Raw genomic sequence first — 15203 nt, forward strand, 5'->3', positions numbered from 1 at the left:
TGTCCGGGAAGAACTGCACCTCAGATAGGAAGGAACAGACTTTTGAGATGTGAGAATGTTTTTCACTATGAGCAGAAAAAATGCAGTCCAGCAGGAAAATAAAGAAATGGTGGGGTACTCAGCACAAACCTGCTGTAATGGTAGTGGCAACAATCTTAGGGACCCTATAAAGTAAATGCCTCCTATTTTATGATGTTGGCCCACAATGTCAGAGGCAGATGGTGGTGGTATGGCAGTAGAGGTTGAACCTTCCCACCAGTATTCCATTACATTTTGTTGTTTTCTGACAGATGGCAGCAGGGGCGCAGTCTGACAGAATGGTGTCTGATTGAGAAAAAAAATGGCTCCTATTGACATTCATTGATGCTTGGTGAATGTTAATGGAGACCAAAGAGTGGATGTGAGCACAGTGAGGTGGTGGATGGTGCATTTCAGCAGTGCTGACAGTTACAGTGTCGGATTCGATGATCTGGGGGTTGGACTCGATGATCTCTAAGGTCCCTTCCAACCCGCACGAGACTACTACCTATTACAGTGGGTCACCTCTGCTGATGCAGGTTTTTATGAGCACAGCGTGCAGGTTCTTGTTCATCAGTGGTGAAAACACATGGCTCATGGTGGTGATTGTTAAAAAAGAGTGTTTTGTAGCTGAGAATTTGCTCTACGAAACAATGTTATTGTGCTCTTTGTATTTGTTGTAGTTTCCATGGATGTAAATAGGAGGCATTACTTTCAGAACGACCCACGTAAATATAGTAAGTTGGAAAAGAAGTATTGTGCAGAGTCAGAAAAACCACATAAAAACTATGTAAACTGAGTTGAGAAAGAATGATCCAAAGGTCCCAAACTAGCTGATAAGTTGAGAAGGACAGGAAAAGAAGCGAGACCTTTGGATTTAGCCTCAAGCCAATCATTAATTCTTTCAGAAGGTCAATGTGAGTAGACTGACCTTAGCAAAATTAACTGAGTGAAATAACAAGCGTTTGAGCATACTTAGAATAAACTTTTGTCAATAAATAAATAAATAAAATTAAATACATGGTAAAAGGAAACTGTCTTCTGAAACAATGAGGAATGAACTTTTTTATACAAGGAAATATTCAATACAAGGACATATAGTTTGAGACAACTATATTACAAATGAGTCCTAACAAAGATGAGCGAGTCATCCAAAAGTTCCACTGTCAGATGAAACGGGACAAGCATTCCAGATGTTGGAGCAGCTACAATAACTAACTTTTCTCCAAGAAGTATGTAAATTCATGAATTATACCGTCCTATTTCTCCTGTAGAATTTGTCTGTTAATTACCTGGTAGCATAAAACTTGCTTACTCCTGTATCTACCTTATTTCTGGTAAAAGCTGTTGTTAATGTGTTATATTCTAAGATCATAGTTTACATTTTAATATACATTAGTGCTAATGATGTTTACCTTTTGCCATCTATATACATGTCAGTATCATTAGCACTGCTTGTGGTCTTATATATAGAAGTAATGTGGAGTATCATGTCTATTCATGGGCATCCCTGCGTCCCAGCACTGAGCAATGAACTGAGGGGGGTTGAGCAAAGCTGAGCACATGGCACTGCATGGGTGGGAAAGGCAAAAAGTAATCGGGTTGGAAGGAAGGTTTTTATTACTTTAAATAATAAAATAAGGATAAAATAATTTTTGCTATATCTACTTCAAGCAACAAAAGCAAAACGAAAAAACCCCACAACCTTTGTAAGGCAACATCAGGAGAATGTAGAGTCTCCCAGGAGCCAACAATGGTGGGTCTCCACTTTAGGATGACTAGTGTGCATTGGAGGAAGCCAGGGTTTGCAGTTATTCGGGATTTCACGGAAATCCGCCCTCAATAACTCAGTATCTGCGACGAGCCCCATGTACGGGCAGGCAGCGCTCGCTGTTTGGGGACTCACGCGGACAGCCCCACGAGGGGGAAAATGGCCTCGCCCCCCAGCGCTGGGCTGGAGGGAGGAGCGTGGCCGGCCGCTATAAGGGCTCGGGCCGGGCGGCGCGGGGCTGTCGGGGTCCGCCGAGATGTTGCGTGTTCGGTGTTTGCGCGGGGGGAGCCGGGGAGCCGAAGCGGCGCATTTCATCGGCTCAAGGGTTGGTGCTGGGAGGGAAAGTCGGGGCTCAGCGCGTCCGGGGCTCCTCATAGAGGGAGAGTGGGAGGGGGGCGGAGACCCCCGGTTCGGCAGCGCCGGGCTCGGTGGCACCGCTCACCGCTGTCAGCGCTGTTCGCCTGAGTGCGCTGTAACAGGCACGTTGTCCTTTAAGCAATGAGTATGCCATGAATCAGAGCGCTTCTAATAAACTGTGTTACTGCCGATGCTCCGAACGATGCTCGTCGCTTTAGGATCGCAGCGCGAGGAGCTCGGCGCGGACTGAGCTGTTGCATGTTGGCTTCTGTGAGGAAAACGTGATCTTTGTTTCTGTTTTAAGCTCGGAAGGGCCTTCACGGGATGGGTGCAGCGATCTTTGCAGAGCACCCAGGCGGCGGCGGCATCCCAGAACCGCTGTACTGCTGAGGACAAGGCCCACAGCCCCGCAACCAAGGAGTGCCCTGTCTGCTCCTACAACGAGTGGGACCCCCTGGAAGAGGTCATCGTGGGAAGAGCTGAAAACGCCTGTGTTCCTCCTTTCTCCGTGGAAGTTAAGGTAAAAAAGGAAAAAAGCAGCTTTAAGTGGGAAGTAATGCATGTTCTATATATACAGCTTAAGCTTTGCAGTGCATAAGGTGTGATTTTTGCTTAGGAGAATTCCCCTCTCAGGGTGGTGATTTACATCCGTGGGGTTATACACCATCATTGCATTGTTGAGGGATATGGTTCTTGTTCGTGCTGCCAAACTGCACCTTGCCATATTCAGGATTAACCTACATCAGCCCTGCCACCCCATTGGTGAACTGGGGCTTGGAACTATTTAGAATTACTACTTGAGGAGGGAGAGTGTCATATTCTAACGAGAACGACAGGTCTGTAGCTGCAGGCAAACAGGACTGTTCTGTTTAAATAGCTTTTGCTGGAACTCCCGTGTTCTGTATAGAAGTATATTCTCACCCTTTCTTCGGATTCTTCTTTCATGTATAAAACTGTAGCAATGATTCAATCCATGCTTCTTTGTTCTCTCAATGTTGCATTTCAGCATGTCTGAGAGAAGCTTTACACAGAATAGTAGAATTTAAATGAATGAGAGCAGAAGCTCTCATTCTCTAGCTTAAAAGGAGCAATCAAATTCTGGGCTTCCTCCAGACTCTTATTTGTGAGCTTTACCTGGACTTTAAGGTGCTGAATGTGTGGTTTTACCTGCATTCCTGGGGGTAATCAGGACATACAGTGCATGGCTGTCCCAGTGAAATGGCACAACACATCTGCTGAAGGGGTCTTAATAAAATGTTGAGAATGTATTTACAAAATTGGCTGAAGATCTCAGTATAAAAAGGGAAGCAGGAACACAATGACTCTAATGTTCACCTCCATGTCCCCTGCCAGGACCCACACCTTCTTGGCAAAGATGAGATAATACTAAAAAGATATTTGAGGTCCTGGAAATGGCAATGTAGAGGAAGTGCTGGATGTACTAGTGGAAAAGACTTGCCATCCTCCAGTCTCTTTCCCCTTAGTAAATTATCATTTAAAACCTGAATGATGATTCTGAGCAGAAGTGTCGGCAGGAATATGAATGAATTACTGCAGCTCGGTGGTTCTGATTGCCAGTTAGAGGAGTGCTCCTCTGACGTACGCTGGGATACTTGAGAAGATATATTGGCCCCAGTGAGCTCAATGAAAATCTGCTACTGACTTCTTTATGGCTTCTATTTACACCTTGGAAGCTGAAGCTTGCTTACCAATCTCCAGAATCCTATTTCAGACAGCCCAGAGAAATTCTAGCAGCCTCGGAAAAATAAGCTAATGAGTTTAGCTTATATATAATGGCATTATAATGTAAAATGCATGTATGTACATTTATATATTTCTATATAAAATACCATAGTGAATGGACAGAAAGCGTATGCAAAAAGACCCAAACCCCTAATGTCTCTCTTTGTTATGTGGAGTAACATCACATTTGGGTGAAATTCTGTTCTCAAGTAGTGCATTAATGTCAGAAAAAATATACTTTCAATTGTCTACCTTGCTGAAATGTCACAGTTAGCCAGGTTTTAATGAATGCAGAACTTCACTTTTTGTTATGTGCAACAAAAAGATCAATGAGGAGTGCCAGAGTATGCAATTAACTCTGCAATTTGAAGGCCTGCTATGGGAGGTTAAAGAAAGCTTTAATTTAGCTGTTCTTTATTTAAGATGTCAGATCTGAGGAATGCATTGGCCACAACAGGTATTAGCAATAGAGTGTGCTTGATGAAATGTATGTTATTCTAATTTTCTCTGTTTTCTAATCTTAATTGTACTGTAAAAGCTGAGACAGTAATTCTTCCTTGTGGGCATAGTTGAATAATCCTACTTTGCCAGTAGTGAAAGATATTAATAGATTCAGATGTTGTTCAAATCTCGGCCACCTGTCTGAATGGTAGGGGAGGTCTGTGCATGTTGCTACAGTGTAACACAACAGCCAGGAATGGGAGGTAAATAAGAATCTTTTTCTCTACAACTTTCCTTTGATGGCAGTTCAAACGACTTCTGCCAAGTATGAATGAGGGTTTTAAAAAGCAACATTAAAAACAGGCAGATTAAAAAAGGAGAACTAAGGTACCTGAAATACTTCAAAAAGCACATCTCAAATTATAAAACACTTTGGTAAATGCTTTCTTTGGGGGTACTTCTAAGTTGTGTATGAAAATTGTATACACATTTGCAGAATATAAGGAATTACAGCTGCATTCAGCTCACTTGTGTGTATCAAAAGTACGAGGAGTCTTTTTGCTGTGATGTAGAAATGAAATGCTCGGCATAAAGAGGAGATGTGAATGAATTTTGCAGTTAATTTATTGCGTATTCTTTTGGGAGCTTGAAATGGAGTATGTAGGTTATGTAGAGGTAAATACACTATTGGAAAACCATGGAAAGTCTTAACTACAAAGCTAACCATTAATTAGGAAGATGCCCTTGTTTGAATTAGCACATTCATTAGAAGTCTTGTCATTCACTTGTGTTCTTCTGAAGCAGTTGATATTAAGCCAAATGGTTGAGCCTTATGACTTTGTCCTTTGCAATATTTTATCAGTATGTTTTGTGAATAATGCATTTTTGATGAAGAGGCATTATTATATGAGAGCTGGGTCATAATATCTCAAGTGAAAGCTTACCTTAAGGTAGGTCCAGAGATCAGTGGTAATATTGTTTCCCCACTATAAGGGTTTAAAATGTAAATCAACTATAGGGAGTGATTCTCCCATTTCTTAAGTATAATCCATTCTTACATTTCTTTCTGGAAATGAATTTGTGTTTTTATTGTTTTTTCCACTCAAAGGCTACTACAGTTTCTTGGATGCTTTCAGGCTATAGCTCATAATGTGCACTGAGGAGATTATTTAAAGCTCTTTCCTGTTTCCTGTCTGCAGTACTTTTTGGACAGACTGAAAGAAGTTGCAAGTATATGATCCGAGGGGCCTGAAATCTTAACCCTGAGTTAATACAGAAGAGACATCCCAGATGTATAGTTTTTTCCTCAGCTATTCAGAAGGTATAGGATAAGAGGGGCGTTACTGCTGTGTTACTCTGACTGCCTTCATTTTAAGATTACACCATTGGATTAGTGTACCTCAGGTGTCTTTTTTCAGGTTTGAAAAAGAGGAGCTGTACCTCTAAGAAATTAATGAGATTAAAATACATCATGGGTGGCTCTGAAAATATCTCGCTTTACTCCTCAGGACAAACTTATCTCCTTAACAGAACAGGATTCCATAGGAATGCTATGGGGTTCATGTGATCTGCATGTGGTGTATGCACAGCTGGCAACCCCGTGGTGATCAAATTACCCAAGACCTCAGCTGGGGTTGGATAGGGATGGAATAAACTCACACAAGAAGGATGAGAAGTTGTTCCAGTAATGCAGGAGCAGGATGGCCATACTGAGGCTTTTTGCCTGTATATAAGTGTTAAGAATATCTATAAGACTGACTTTTTTTAGGTCTTTCTTACATCTCTAGTTTAAGGGTAAATTCCCAGTAGTAGAGAACACGGTGCATAGCTTGGATTGTTAGAAATACCTTCAGATGAATTGCTGTATCAGCAATACTCAGGGTTGGGGATTCATCTCTGCCTTGTCTCTGCTGCTTTTGGGAAGGCAGTTGGGGCTGCAGTGGCAGGAGATGCCTTGTGTTACAGAGGGCAGGTCCTCCTGCATCCTGTTGCTGTCCCTCACTCTGGCTGAATGAGCAGAACTGATAGAAGGAGGTCCTGGCTCTTTTATTTACTACTTCTGATCCTTTCTGTTGTCATTCCAAAAGGGCTCTGTTTGCACTTGCTCCTCTGTCTGTCTGAGTTAGTGTTAGCAGAGAACCATCCGAGCTGCTTTAGAATTCCTGATGGCGCTGCTATGACAGTAGCAGGGTGAGGCTGTGACAAGGTGACTGTAGCTGTGTGCACTTCTGCTACCTCTCTGTGGTGTGTTTGTACAGGTCTGGTGTAATGAGGCCCAGATCCTTCATGGCCACATGGCAGCACTACCTAGTAAATAGTAACTGAAGTGTAAATAGAAGATGTTTCTGTAGTCTGTCATGATTTTCGTCAGTGATTTGCTAATATTGAGACTGTCTGTAGGGCTGTGACTGGAGAGGGGAGAAGGCTTGTAAAGAAGGAATTTACTATGTTATCTGTGATAGTATTTCCATCAGTAGAAACAAGGAGCATAAGCTACTGATCCATCTATAGCCAATAATACCAGGAAATATAATACCCTGAAAATCCCATCTCAAAGTCAAAGCACTACGTTTGCAAACGGGAATGAAATGTATACTTCTTCCCTTTCCTCAACTGATTTATTTTATTTTGTTTTCTGCTGTTCATGAAAAGACACTTTATTTGGGCACTGTGCCACATGTACTGTCTGTCAGCAGTGCTAAAACTGTCTGCTAGTTGAGTGAGTCTTCTCAGCATGTACAGCTGAAACTGAACTCTGTTACACTGTGTGTAAGTATTTGTGAAGACATCAGCCATTCACAACTAGTCTGACACCTGCACTTACACATTATCTAGTAACTGGACACATGCACATCATAAAGCATCTGAGCAAAACCTTGCCAGTGGTAACTATTAATAGCAGAAGTAAGCACAAAAGTACAGTGGTGTACTATTAGGGCAGGAATTCTCAAGAAGGAATAATTGGTAGCATTTATCTGAAGTCTTGAGGCTTCTCCCTTCCTCTCCCTGCACCACCCTTGCCATATTCTAGAAGGATCAACAGGACAGTAACAACTCTTACCAGCTCCTAGAATCATTGCTAGACCTGAATGTAAGATGCACTGGGATGTGATGGTGGTAACTTTATACAAAGCAATTAGCACTGGTGAAATAACAAGTAACTCTAAATGTGAAGATCTGTATATTGTGTATCTATTCCACTTTTACAAAAATAACTGCTGCTTATTCCTTGTCACTTGTCCTTTTGCTTTAGGCCAATACATATGAAAAGTACTGGGGATTCTATCAGAAATTTGGAGGCGAAAGCTTCCCCAAAGACCACGTGAAAAAAGCTATTGCTGAAATTGAAGAGATGTGCAATATTTTGACAAAGGAAGGTGTAATTGTCAAGAGGCCTGATCCAATTGACTGGTCTGTGAAGTACAAAACTCCTGATTTTGAATCTACGGGTAAATGTTATTCCTTTGTTGAAGGCGTTATAGGCTGTTCAGACACCTCGTCTTATTTCCTGTTTCAAGCAGGAGTATGAACCAGTGCTAGATAAGGTCATAGTGCCTCCGTGTAGCTATGACTTAGACAATCTCTGTAGTTGGAGATTCTGACACCCGCTTTGCTGACATGTTACAATGCTGCACTATATAATAACAAAGCTGTTGATGGTTGTTGGCTTTTGTTTTTTGGTTTTTCATTTGTTTTTTCTTATTTAAAAACTCTGTTGGGCCTATTTCTGCATTGCATCAAATTCCTATTCTGTGCTATCATTGTTAAAAAGGATGCAATATAAAGAAATGCAGTCAACTTGGAAAACCAGCTACCTCTTTTTTATTGAACTGAGTAATCCATAGATGCCTGTTAGATTGTAGATGACCCCCTTCTATCTATAAACTTGTTATGAGTGAGGCCTTGGAGCAAAGTACTGTGAGAATTTGTAGCAAGTATTTTGATTAAGAAAACAAAACAAAATAGTAATTAAACCTGAAGAATGTCAGTAAGGTCTTCTTTATGATCTGGTTTTCTGGTTCTGTGAAGGTACTATTTAAAGTCCTTCAGAGAGCAGTAATGGTGAAAATCAGTGTGAAAAGTGAGTAACTTGAAAGAAATGAAGAAGGTGTATTTGTCTCATCAATGAATGGAGTTTTTCCTTTTAGGTATGTATGCTGCCATGCCAAGAGACATCCTACTGGTGGTAGGAAATGAAATCATTGAAGCGCCTATGGCTTGGCGTGCTCGTTTCTTTGAGTACAGAGCATACAGACGAATAATTAAAGATTACTTCAACAGTGGTGCTAAGTGGACAACTGCCCCCAAACCCACAATGGCAGATGAGCTCTATGATCAGGTATTATTCTCATTTTGCTTCAGAACTTGTTAGTTTCAATGTCTGTTTCACAAAATTGGAAGGGATGGGAGAGAAATAGGGAGCTTATCCATGTATGCAAATTATGGCCTTTCCAGGTGGAACTGAATGTATGCCTGGGTAATAGGAAGCAGGAAGCTGTGCCTGTTTAATTCAGGTCTTCTTAGAGTTGTTTTGATTGCTGACTGAAATGTAGCATTGCTGGAAGGTCATTACGAAGATTGCTTTATAGAATTAAGGTTCTCCGAGGGTGTCTGTATTTTCTGAGTGTATCAGCAAAGTCAGACTGTGCATGTTTTTCACCAAAAAGACCTCATAAGTCTTGTTTTGCATGAAGTTTTGGAAGTTAAATGAAGAACTAGTGGAGGATTTAAACTGGCTATTTACCTTCTAAATATTTAAGTGAGTTTTTTACTGCTTTTTCTCCTCTGTAATGGTTTACTTTGACTCAGACAATTTTGGTAGTTTTCTATAGGTCCCCAAATACTTTAGGGTCTTGACAAAAGCATCTACAGTAAATGCAGTAAAATTGCTTGTGGAATCATTAAAACTTTTTTGGTACAGTGACACTTCCCAATGATGCACGGTAGTCTTTGTTAAATGAAATTACCTTAGAATAATTGTTCAGTATTAGGAAACATCCAAAGCCTATCCCAATGCATTCTTACTTATCTAGTAGCTTTTTAATGCTCTTTTCCACCTAATTTGTTTTTAATTCCATTATATGATTCTAAAATGTATTTAACTTTCTGGAGATCTACCTTCTAAGTTGAAGTACTGCTCCACTCTAAAACATGGATAAAGTACAAAGTCCTCCTCTGTTAGGAAAGAGCTTGCATATCAGTATTTTTGTCACTGTGCAATGATTTGTTGGACTGATAGTTAAACTCCACTAGTAATGAATACTTTGAATCCAGAAGCCAGTTTACTGTAGAAACAGAGGCTCTAAGGAAATACTTACTTCTTAGTATAACTGATTTATCATCAGCTATTCTTGTATGTGCTTGAAACCTCTTATTTAAGCTTCCATAATTAAGGTCTTTTTTTCTTCTCATTTAGAAGCAAGAAAACTAAACTAACTTAAAGGAATGTGCTAGTTACTGGCCTAAATGTATTTTCTTCATTTCAAAATACTCTTTAAGTGTCAAATAGATTAAGAAAAAAACTTTCTCCTACCAACATCAGCCTAAAGTTGTTCTCTTTTTATAACCAGGATTATCCTATCCGCACTGTTGAAGACAGACATAAACTTGCTGCTCAGGGAAAGTTTGTAACTACTGAATTTGAGCCATGTTTTGATGCTGCTGATTTCATTAGAGCTGGAAGAGATATCTTTGTACAAAGGAGTCAGGTAAACAAAGGTTTCTTCCAGCAGTTTTGTTGCCTATCTTAATGACTGGCATTTATATTTTTATATTCTTTAAATTCCTGACCAACATTAAAATAGTAGTTTTGGCAAAGTAAGTTATTTTATAGAGTGCCTCTTAGCTGTTAGGAGCTAGCTAGAGGCACAAACTTCTGATCGCAGAATCACAGAATGGCCTGGGTTGGAAGGGACCTCAAGGATCATGAAGCACCAACCCCCCTGCCCGGCAGGGCCACCAAACTTCCACATTAATATTTTGGTGTTGAATATTTATTTAAATAAAACCTTACAAAAACCATGCTTGGATGCTGTTCATATTCTAGCTAGTGAAACTTAGTTCTGTTTTTAGGTTACAAATTATATGGGCATTGAATGGATGAGGAGACATCTTGCACCTGACTACCGAGTGCATATAATTTCCTTTAAGGATCCAAACCCTATGCACATTGATGCCACATTTAATATCATTGGACCTGGTCTTGTGTTGTCCAACCCAGACCGTCCCTGCCATCAGGTAAGATTGTAGCAAAAGAGAAGGTATCAAGTGTTTTATATTTAAAACTTATTCTTCTTGTTCTAATTCTCATTTCAGAAGCCTCTCCATCATTAACTGAGTTGCTTACTGAGTTTTTGGAATCAGAGCTCCCTCTCGTGGTTAATCATATACCCATATAACCAGGAGCTCTTCCAAGAATTCAGGCAATGCAGTTGAAAAATCAATTCTATTTTAGCCAAATTATCCTCTTCTTATTTTTACTAATTTTTTTAATCCTTAGAGAATCATATGATTCCATACAATGCCTGTACTTCTTTTCTTTTGTTAAATAAAATGCATACTAAGTGTCTTAGGAAGCATAATGCAGAAGTAATTTCAAGTGATATTTTTGCTGATTCTGTCTTTATTAATGGCACTTCAACTCATACCAGTGATTCCTGTAGTCATGTAAGAAGTAATAGTACTAACAATAGCAAGCATAATACTAATATAATACTCTTACAAGTATCATTTTAACCTGACAGGCTCTGAATTGCACATATCACCTTTGTCTGTAATGTATCTTTGTATATCTAGATTGCATTAAGGAAAATACTAGAAAATGAAAAGAAGTGGAGGACATAATGTGATACTTTATGAGACCTGTTTAGAATCTGCCTAAATTTGTCTTTCAGATTGAGCTCTTCAAGAAAGCAGGCTGGACAGTGGTTCGCCCACCAGTGCCACTCATCCCAGATGGTATATTCATACTTTCATTTTTTTTAAGAATTTGCAGAGTATTCTTAAGAGTGTTCTTATGGAACAAATTCTACGGTTACTGTAGAAGGTTCATTCTCTTTTCTTTAGATCACCCACTGTGGATGTCTTCTAAATGGCTTTCCATGAATGTCCTAATGCTTGATGAGAAGCGTGTGATGGTCGATGCCAATGAGATTTCAATTCAGAAGATGTTTGAAAATTTGGGTATGTCTTAATTTATTCTAATTATTCTAGCATACTTTTAAAGTTAAATGATCTTGAGTTCAGCTATGTGCATCAGGATGAATGGAGGCCTTGTAGTAGCAAAGCAGACAGCATTGGAGAAAGTATTCAAACAATTGGATTACTGAATAAGAATCATTTAGTGATTTTATCTCCTGAGTACTTAAGTCATACGAATTCAAGCTTCTTACACCTTGTGTCCCCTATGGCTTGCGGCAATGAAGGTATGAATACTAATTTAAATTATGAGTAGCATGCTTTTGAATTAGCTTTTTTAATATAAAACTGTCTGTTTGATTTGGAAGTCAAATTCTGTGCTGGAGAGATTGCATGTACACACTGCTGAGTGAAGCAGCCAAAATGCTTCAGATTTCTCTTCTAGTTCCAAACTTTTTGTACTTCAAACTAAGACTGCTTAAACCAGATACTTCTGATCACTTATGGAGACTTTCACTCCTGTGAGACGTAACCTCATTACAGGGAAAAATATGATATGCAGTGGCAGGAGAACTGTAATTGAATATAAAATCTGAGTCTTATGCTTAGCTCCTTGGAAAGACAAATAAAATAAACCTAGTTTGTTGCACTCATGCAGCTAATTTAATTGTTCCCATCACATTTGGAGGGAAGGACGTAGATGTATACTTACAGCTCATAAACTGCCTTCCTCCTAAGCAACTGCTTTTGCTCAATGCTAGAACCATATGACACTTGCTGCATGTTAAGTTCATGGTCATGCAAGTGTTAATGGGTTAGAATGACTGGTTAGATAAGAAAAATTAGGGAGAGTGAGAAATTATATTGGAGAGTAAGAGATGATAATCCTCAGTAGCATAAGACTCCTTTAAAGGGGAGTGAATGAACTAAAGGTGAAAGATCGAAGCTAGAAGGAGGGCTGGTGTGTTCACAGATGAATGCACTTCATTGAAGCTTCTCTCAAATCTGAGAGTGCTCACAGGGGCAAACCATGCAATGAGCAAGGAGCAGAAGATGTACAAGTGCTTTAATTCACTTAGAAAATGAGGCTATTAACACCAGTTGTGACACATCCTTCACACTTGAACTTTACTCCATGTGGATTCTATGTAAAATCCTGCAGTCAGCAAGTTCACAGGACTGAGATCAGTCTGCTGGGAATTAACATATTCCTAACTGAGATGGTGGATTCTGCTGAGCTTCTCTTGAGTTCACAAAAAATACCAAGAAGCAAAATGACAAACTTCAGACCGCAAAAGTTTTCTGATCCTAGTCCATCTGTCAGGACTTCATATAAGCTGTGCCACAGCTGAAAAAAAAATCAGATCTGAAAAGAAGAGGGAGGAAACTTACCTTAACATAGGTATTAACTGCAGCAGCCTCTTTTTTCCCTCTCAGAGAAGGAAGGACTTGGAGATCTGCACTTTGAATTCTGCTTTTCTTGAAAGGCACTTGAAAGAGCACCTTCAGTGACTGAACCATAAACACTTAAAAGAAATGTAGATTAACATGCCCTGGTTGTATATCATAGCAGATTTCAGCAAATTTTTCACATACTGAAAAAAATATTTTTTCTTTTTATGACTGACATGTCATAACACATCAAATACCAGCTGTGCTCTGGGTACTGTATATTCCCAGGGGCATGGCTGGAATTAATGAATAGACTATGTTCCCAGCTTGTTCTCTGCCTAGAATTCAGGGAAATAAATTCTTAACAAATGAGTAGGAAATACCTTCTGTACTTGCATCTAGCCGTATGATCTGATAAAGTATTAATTGATGTCCTGATCAAAGCTTACTGTATGAATTTGAGATTTTCATTTAAAGGTATTCAATGTATGTTTCTTGCAGGCATTTCTACAATTAAAGTGAATATTCGCCATGCCAATTCACTGGGAGGTGGTTTCCATTGCTGGACATGTGATATCCGCCGCCGTGGTACCCTGCAATCTTATTTTGACTAGTCACAAGCCATGAACCATTTAGGAAGCAATGGTTTAGCTTCAAGTATAAGCATAGGGAATGAGTTCATGCAACCAGTTTAACAGAAGTGAAATTAATTTGTTCTAGTGCTTTATCAGTAGTGTCCTTACAGTGGTCTAGGGAATGATTTGTTCTTAAGTACTCTTCACTTTAAGCAACGTAATTGGAACTACTTCCATCAGCAATACAGGCTTTCTGGCTGGCTTTTTGAAAGACATCTTTTATCTGTGAAGCCTTTTCACCTTGGCTTTCAATGTAAAGACTTGACAAGACAGCTAAAGGCTCTTGCTTGATGAGCTTGGTCACCAACATTGGACATCTACCTCTGTCTAGTACTCTATGAAGTAGGCAGCTTGGAATGTTAAACTTGAATTAACATTTCTTATTCCTTTTAATCAGTTTATTATTCTAATGTTAGTGTTTCATGCAGTTAAAACAGGCACAACTGTACAGATTTCTTATAGAACCAGATGATTTCATAATGCTTTTCTTGTTGGACCATACAGAGAATTTCTAGTATGATCTAACTTTAAAACAATATTTTTATTTACTTGTGATGTCCTTCTGCATTTTCTTCTAACGCATTTGTCATGCATCTGAACACATTTTTATATTACTTTTTGTATTGCTGAAATAGGTTCTCTTATTTAACTTTTTAAAGTATATAAATGATAGCTAGTCTGCATTTACGGGTTTTACTGTGAATTGTTTACATAACTTAAAAATGGAAAAGAAAAAAAAAATTAGAAAAAAAATGAAAGCAAAAAGAAAACAGACAAAAAGACACAACATCTCCCAGCTCAAAGCTCCAACACTCTTAACAATGTCCTTCAACATTAGCAGGTACAAAAATTCAAGTATTGATTACTGAATATGTACTTTTTATCCTAATAAATGTTTTTGCATTCTCTGTTTGTGTTGCCCTTTTTCTTCTGAAAAGGAGTAAGCAGAAAACATCTGGAGGGCAGCTAGAAGGAAAGGTAATAAATCATTTGCCTGTTCTACAGAGAGAGATTTCCAGGGTAGGTCAGACTGGTTCAGCTCAACTGCACGGACTTTCACACCACTCCCTAGGCAGGGGCTCTGGGTTTGCTTCTGAAACACAGCTGCTAAAGGCTCATTGATTATGAGAAGCTGTGTGTATCTGAGACAATGGCTGCAATAAAGGTTCCCTTTGTAATTTAATTTTATTTTTTAAGATAAGATATAATCCTTGAAGTACCATTGCCAAACCAGAGGGGTTGTGGAAATACGTTCCTGCCATATATCTATAGTTTGTGGCTGGGAATGCTAAATGCTGATAACATAGTTTTCAGTAGTGCTTTCTGCTCTCTTTGCCCTTCTTAGTGGACAGAAGGGAAAGAATGGTTCTGTCCAGTCAGCTTCTTCAGTCTGTGTCAGCAGAATGTGCTTGTGTCTTGTTTTTGATTCCTTCTGATTGTTTCTGCTGTTCACTTTAAAATACCATATTTTGGTTCTATTATCTGGTATCTAATCTGATTAATAGCAAAAACTGCAAAGCTTGGACAGCACTGCAATGGCTATTTTGGTGCTTAAGAGGTGCAGGCTGATATCTGTTTGATTACATATTTTTTTTTTTTTTTTTTTTCTTTTAATAAGAAATTAGACCTGCTAGGGAAAATAAATGCTGATTTTATGTGGTGCTGGTGGAATTAAGATTTCTGGATCCACAAATGCTTCTGCTAGTCAA

The 15203-nt window shown here is 39.3% G+C and overlaps 1 protein-coding gene across 1 annotated transcript; it reads left to right on the top strand.

Moving 5' to 3' along the window:
* Positions 1–2004: 2004 nt before the first annotated feature.
* On the top strand, positions 2005–14402 carry GATM (glycine amidinotransferase). Its single transcript, XM_015872873.1, has 9 exons — positions 2005–2114; positions 2451–2666; positions 7584–7779; positions 8479–8669; positions 9901–10038; positions 10403–10567; positions 11224–11287; positions 11396–11512; positions 13361–14402. Exons 1-9 carry the CDS (start codon positions 2046–2048, stop codon positions 13471–13473), a joined length of 1269 nt encoding a protein of 422 aa, XP_015728359.1. The 5' UTR covers positions 2005–2045; the 3' UTR covers positions 13474–14402.
* Positions 14403–15203: the final 801 nt, after the last annotated feature.

Source organism: Coturnix japonica, chromosome 10, assembly GCF_001577835.2.
Source record: "Coturnix japonica isolate 7356 chromosome 10, Coturnix japonica 2.1, whole genome shotgun sequence".
NCBI lineage: Eukaryota > Metazoa > Chordata > Aves > Galliformes > Phasianidae > Coturnix > Coturnix japonica.

Bases quoted from the DNA above. Each gene is read 5' to 3' on its own strand.
- GATM (XM_015872873.1), top strand. From the start codon at position 2,046: ATGTTGCGTGTTCGGTGTTTGCGCGGGGGGAGCCGGGGAGCCGAAGCG. The intron at 2,115-2,450 runs GTTGGTGCTGGG...TTCTGTTTTAAG, and splicing joins CGCATTTCATCGGCTCAAGG to CTCGGAAGGGCCTTCACGGG. The intron at 11,513-13,360 runs GTATGTCTTAAT...TGTTTCTTGCAG, and splicing joins GAAGATGTTTGAAAATTTGG to GCATTTCTACAATTAAAGTG.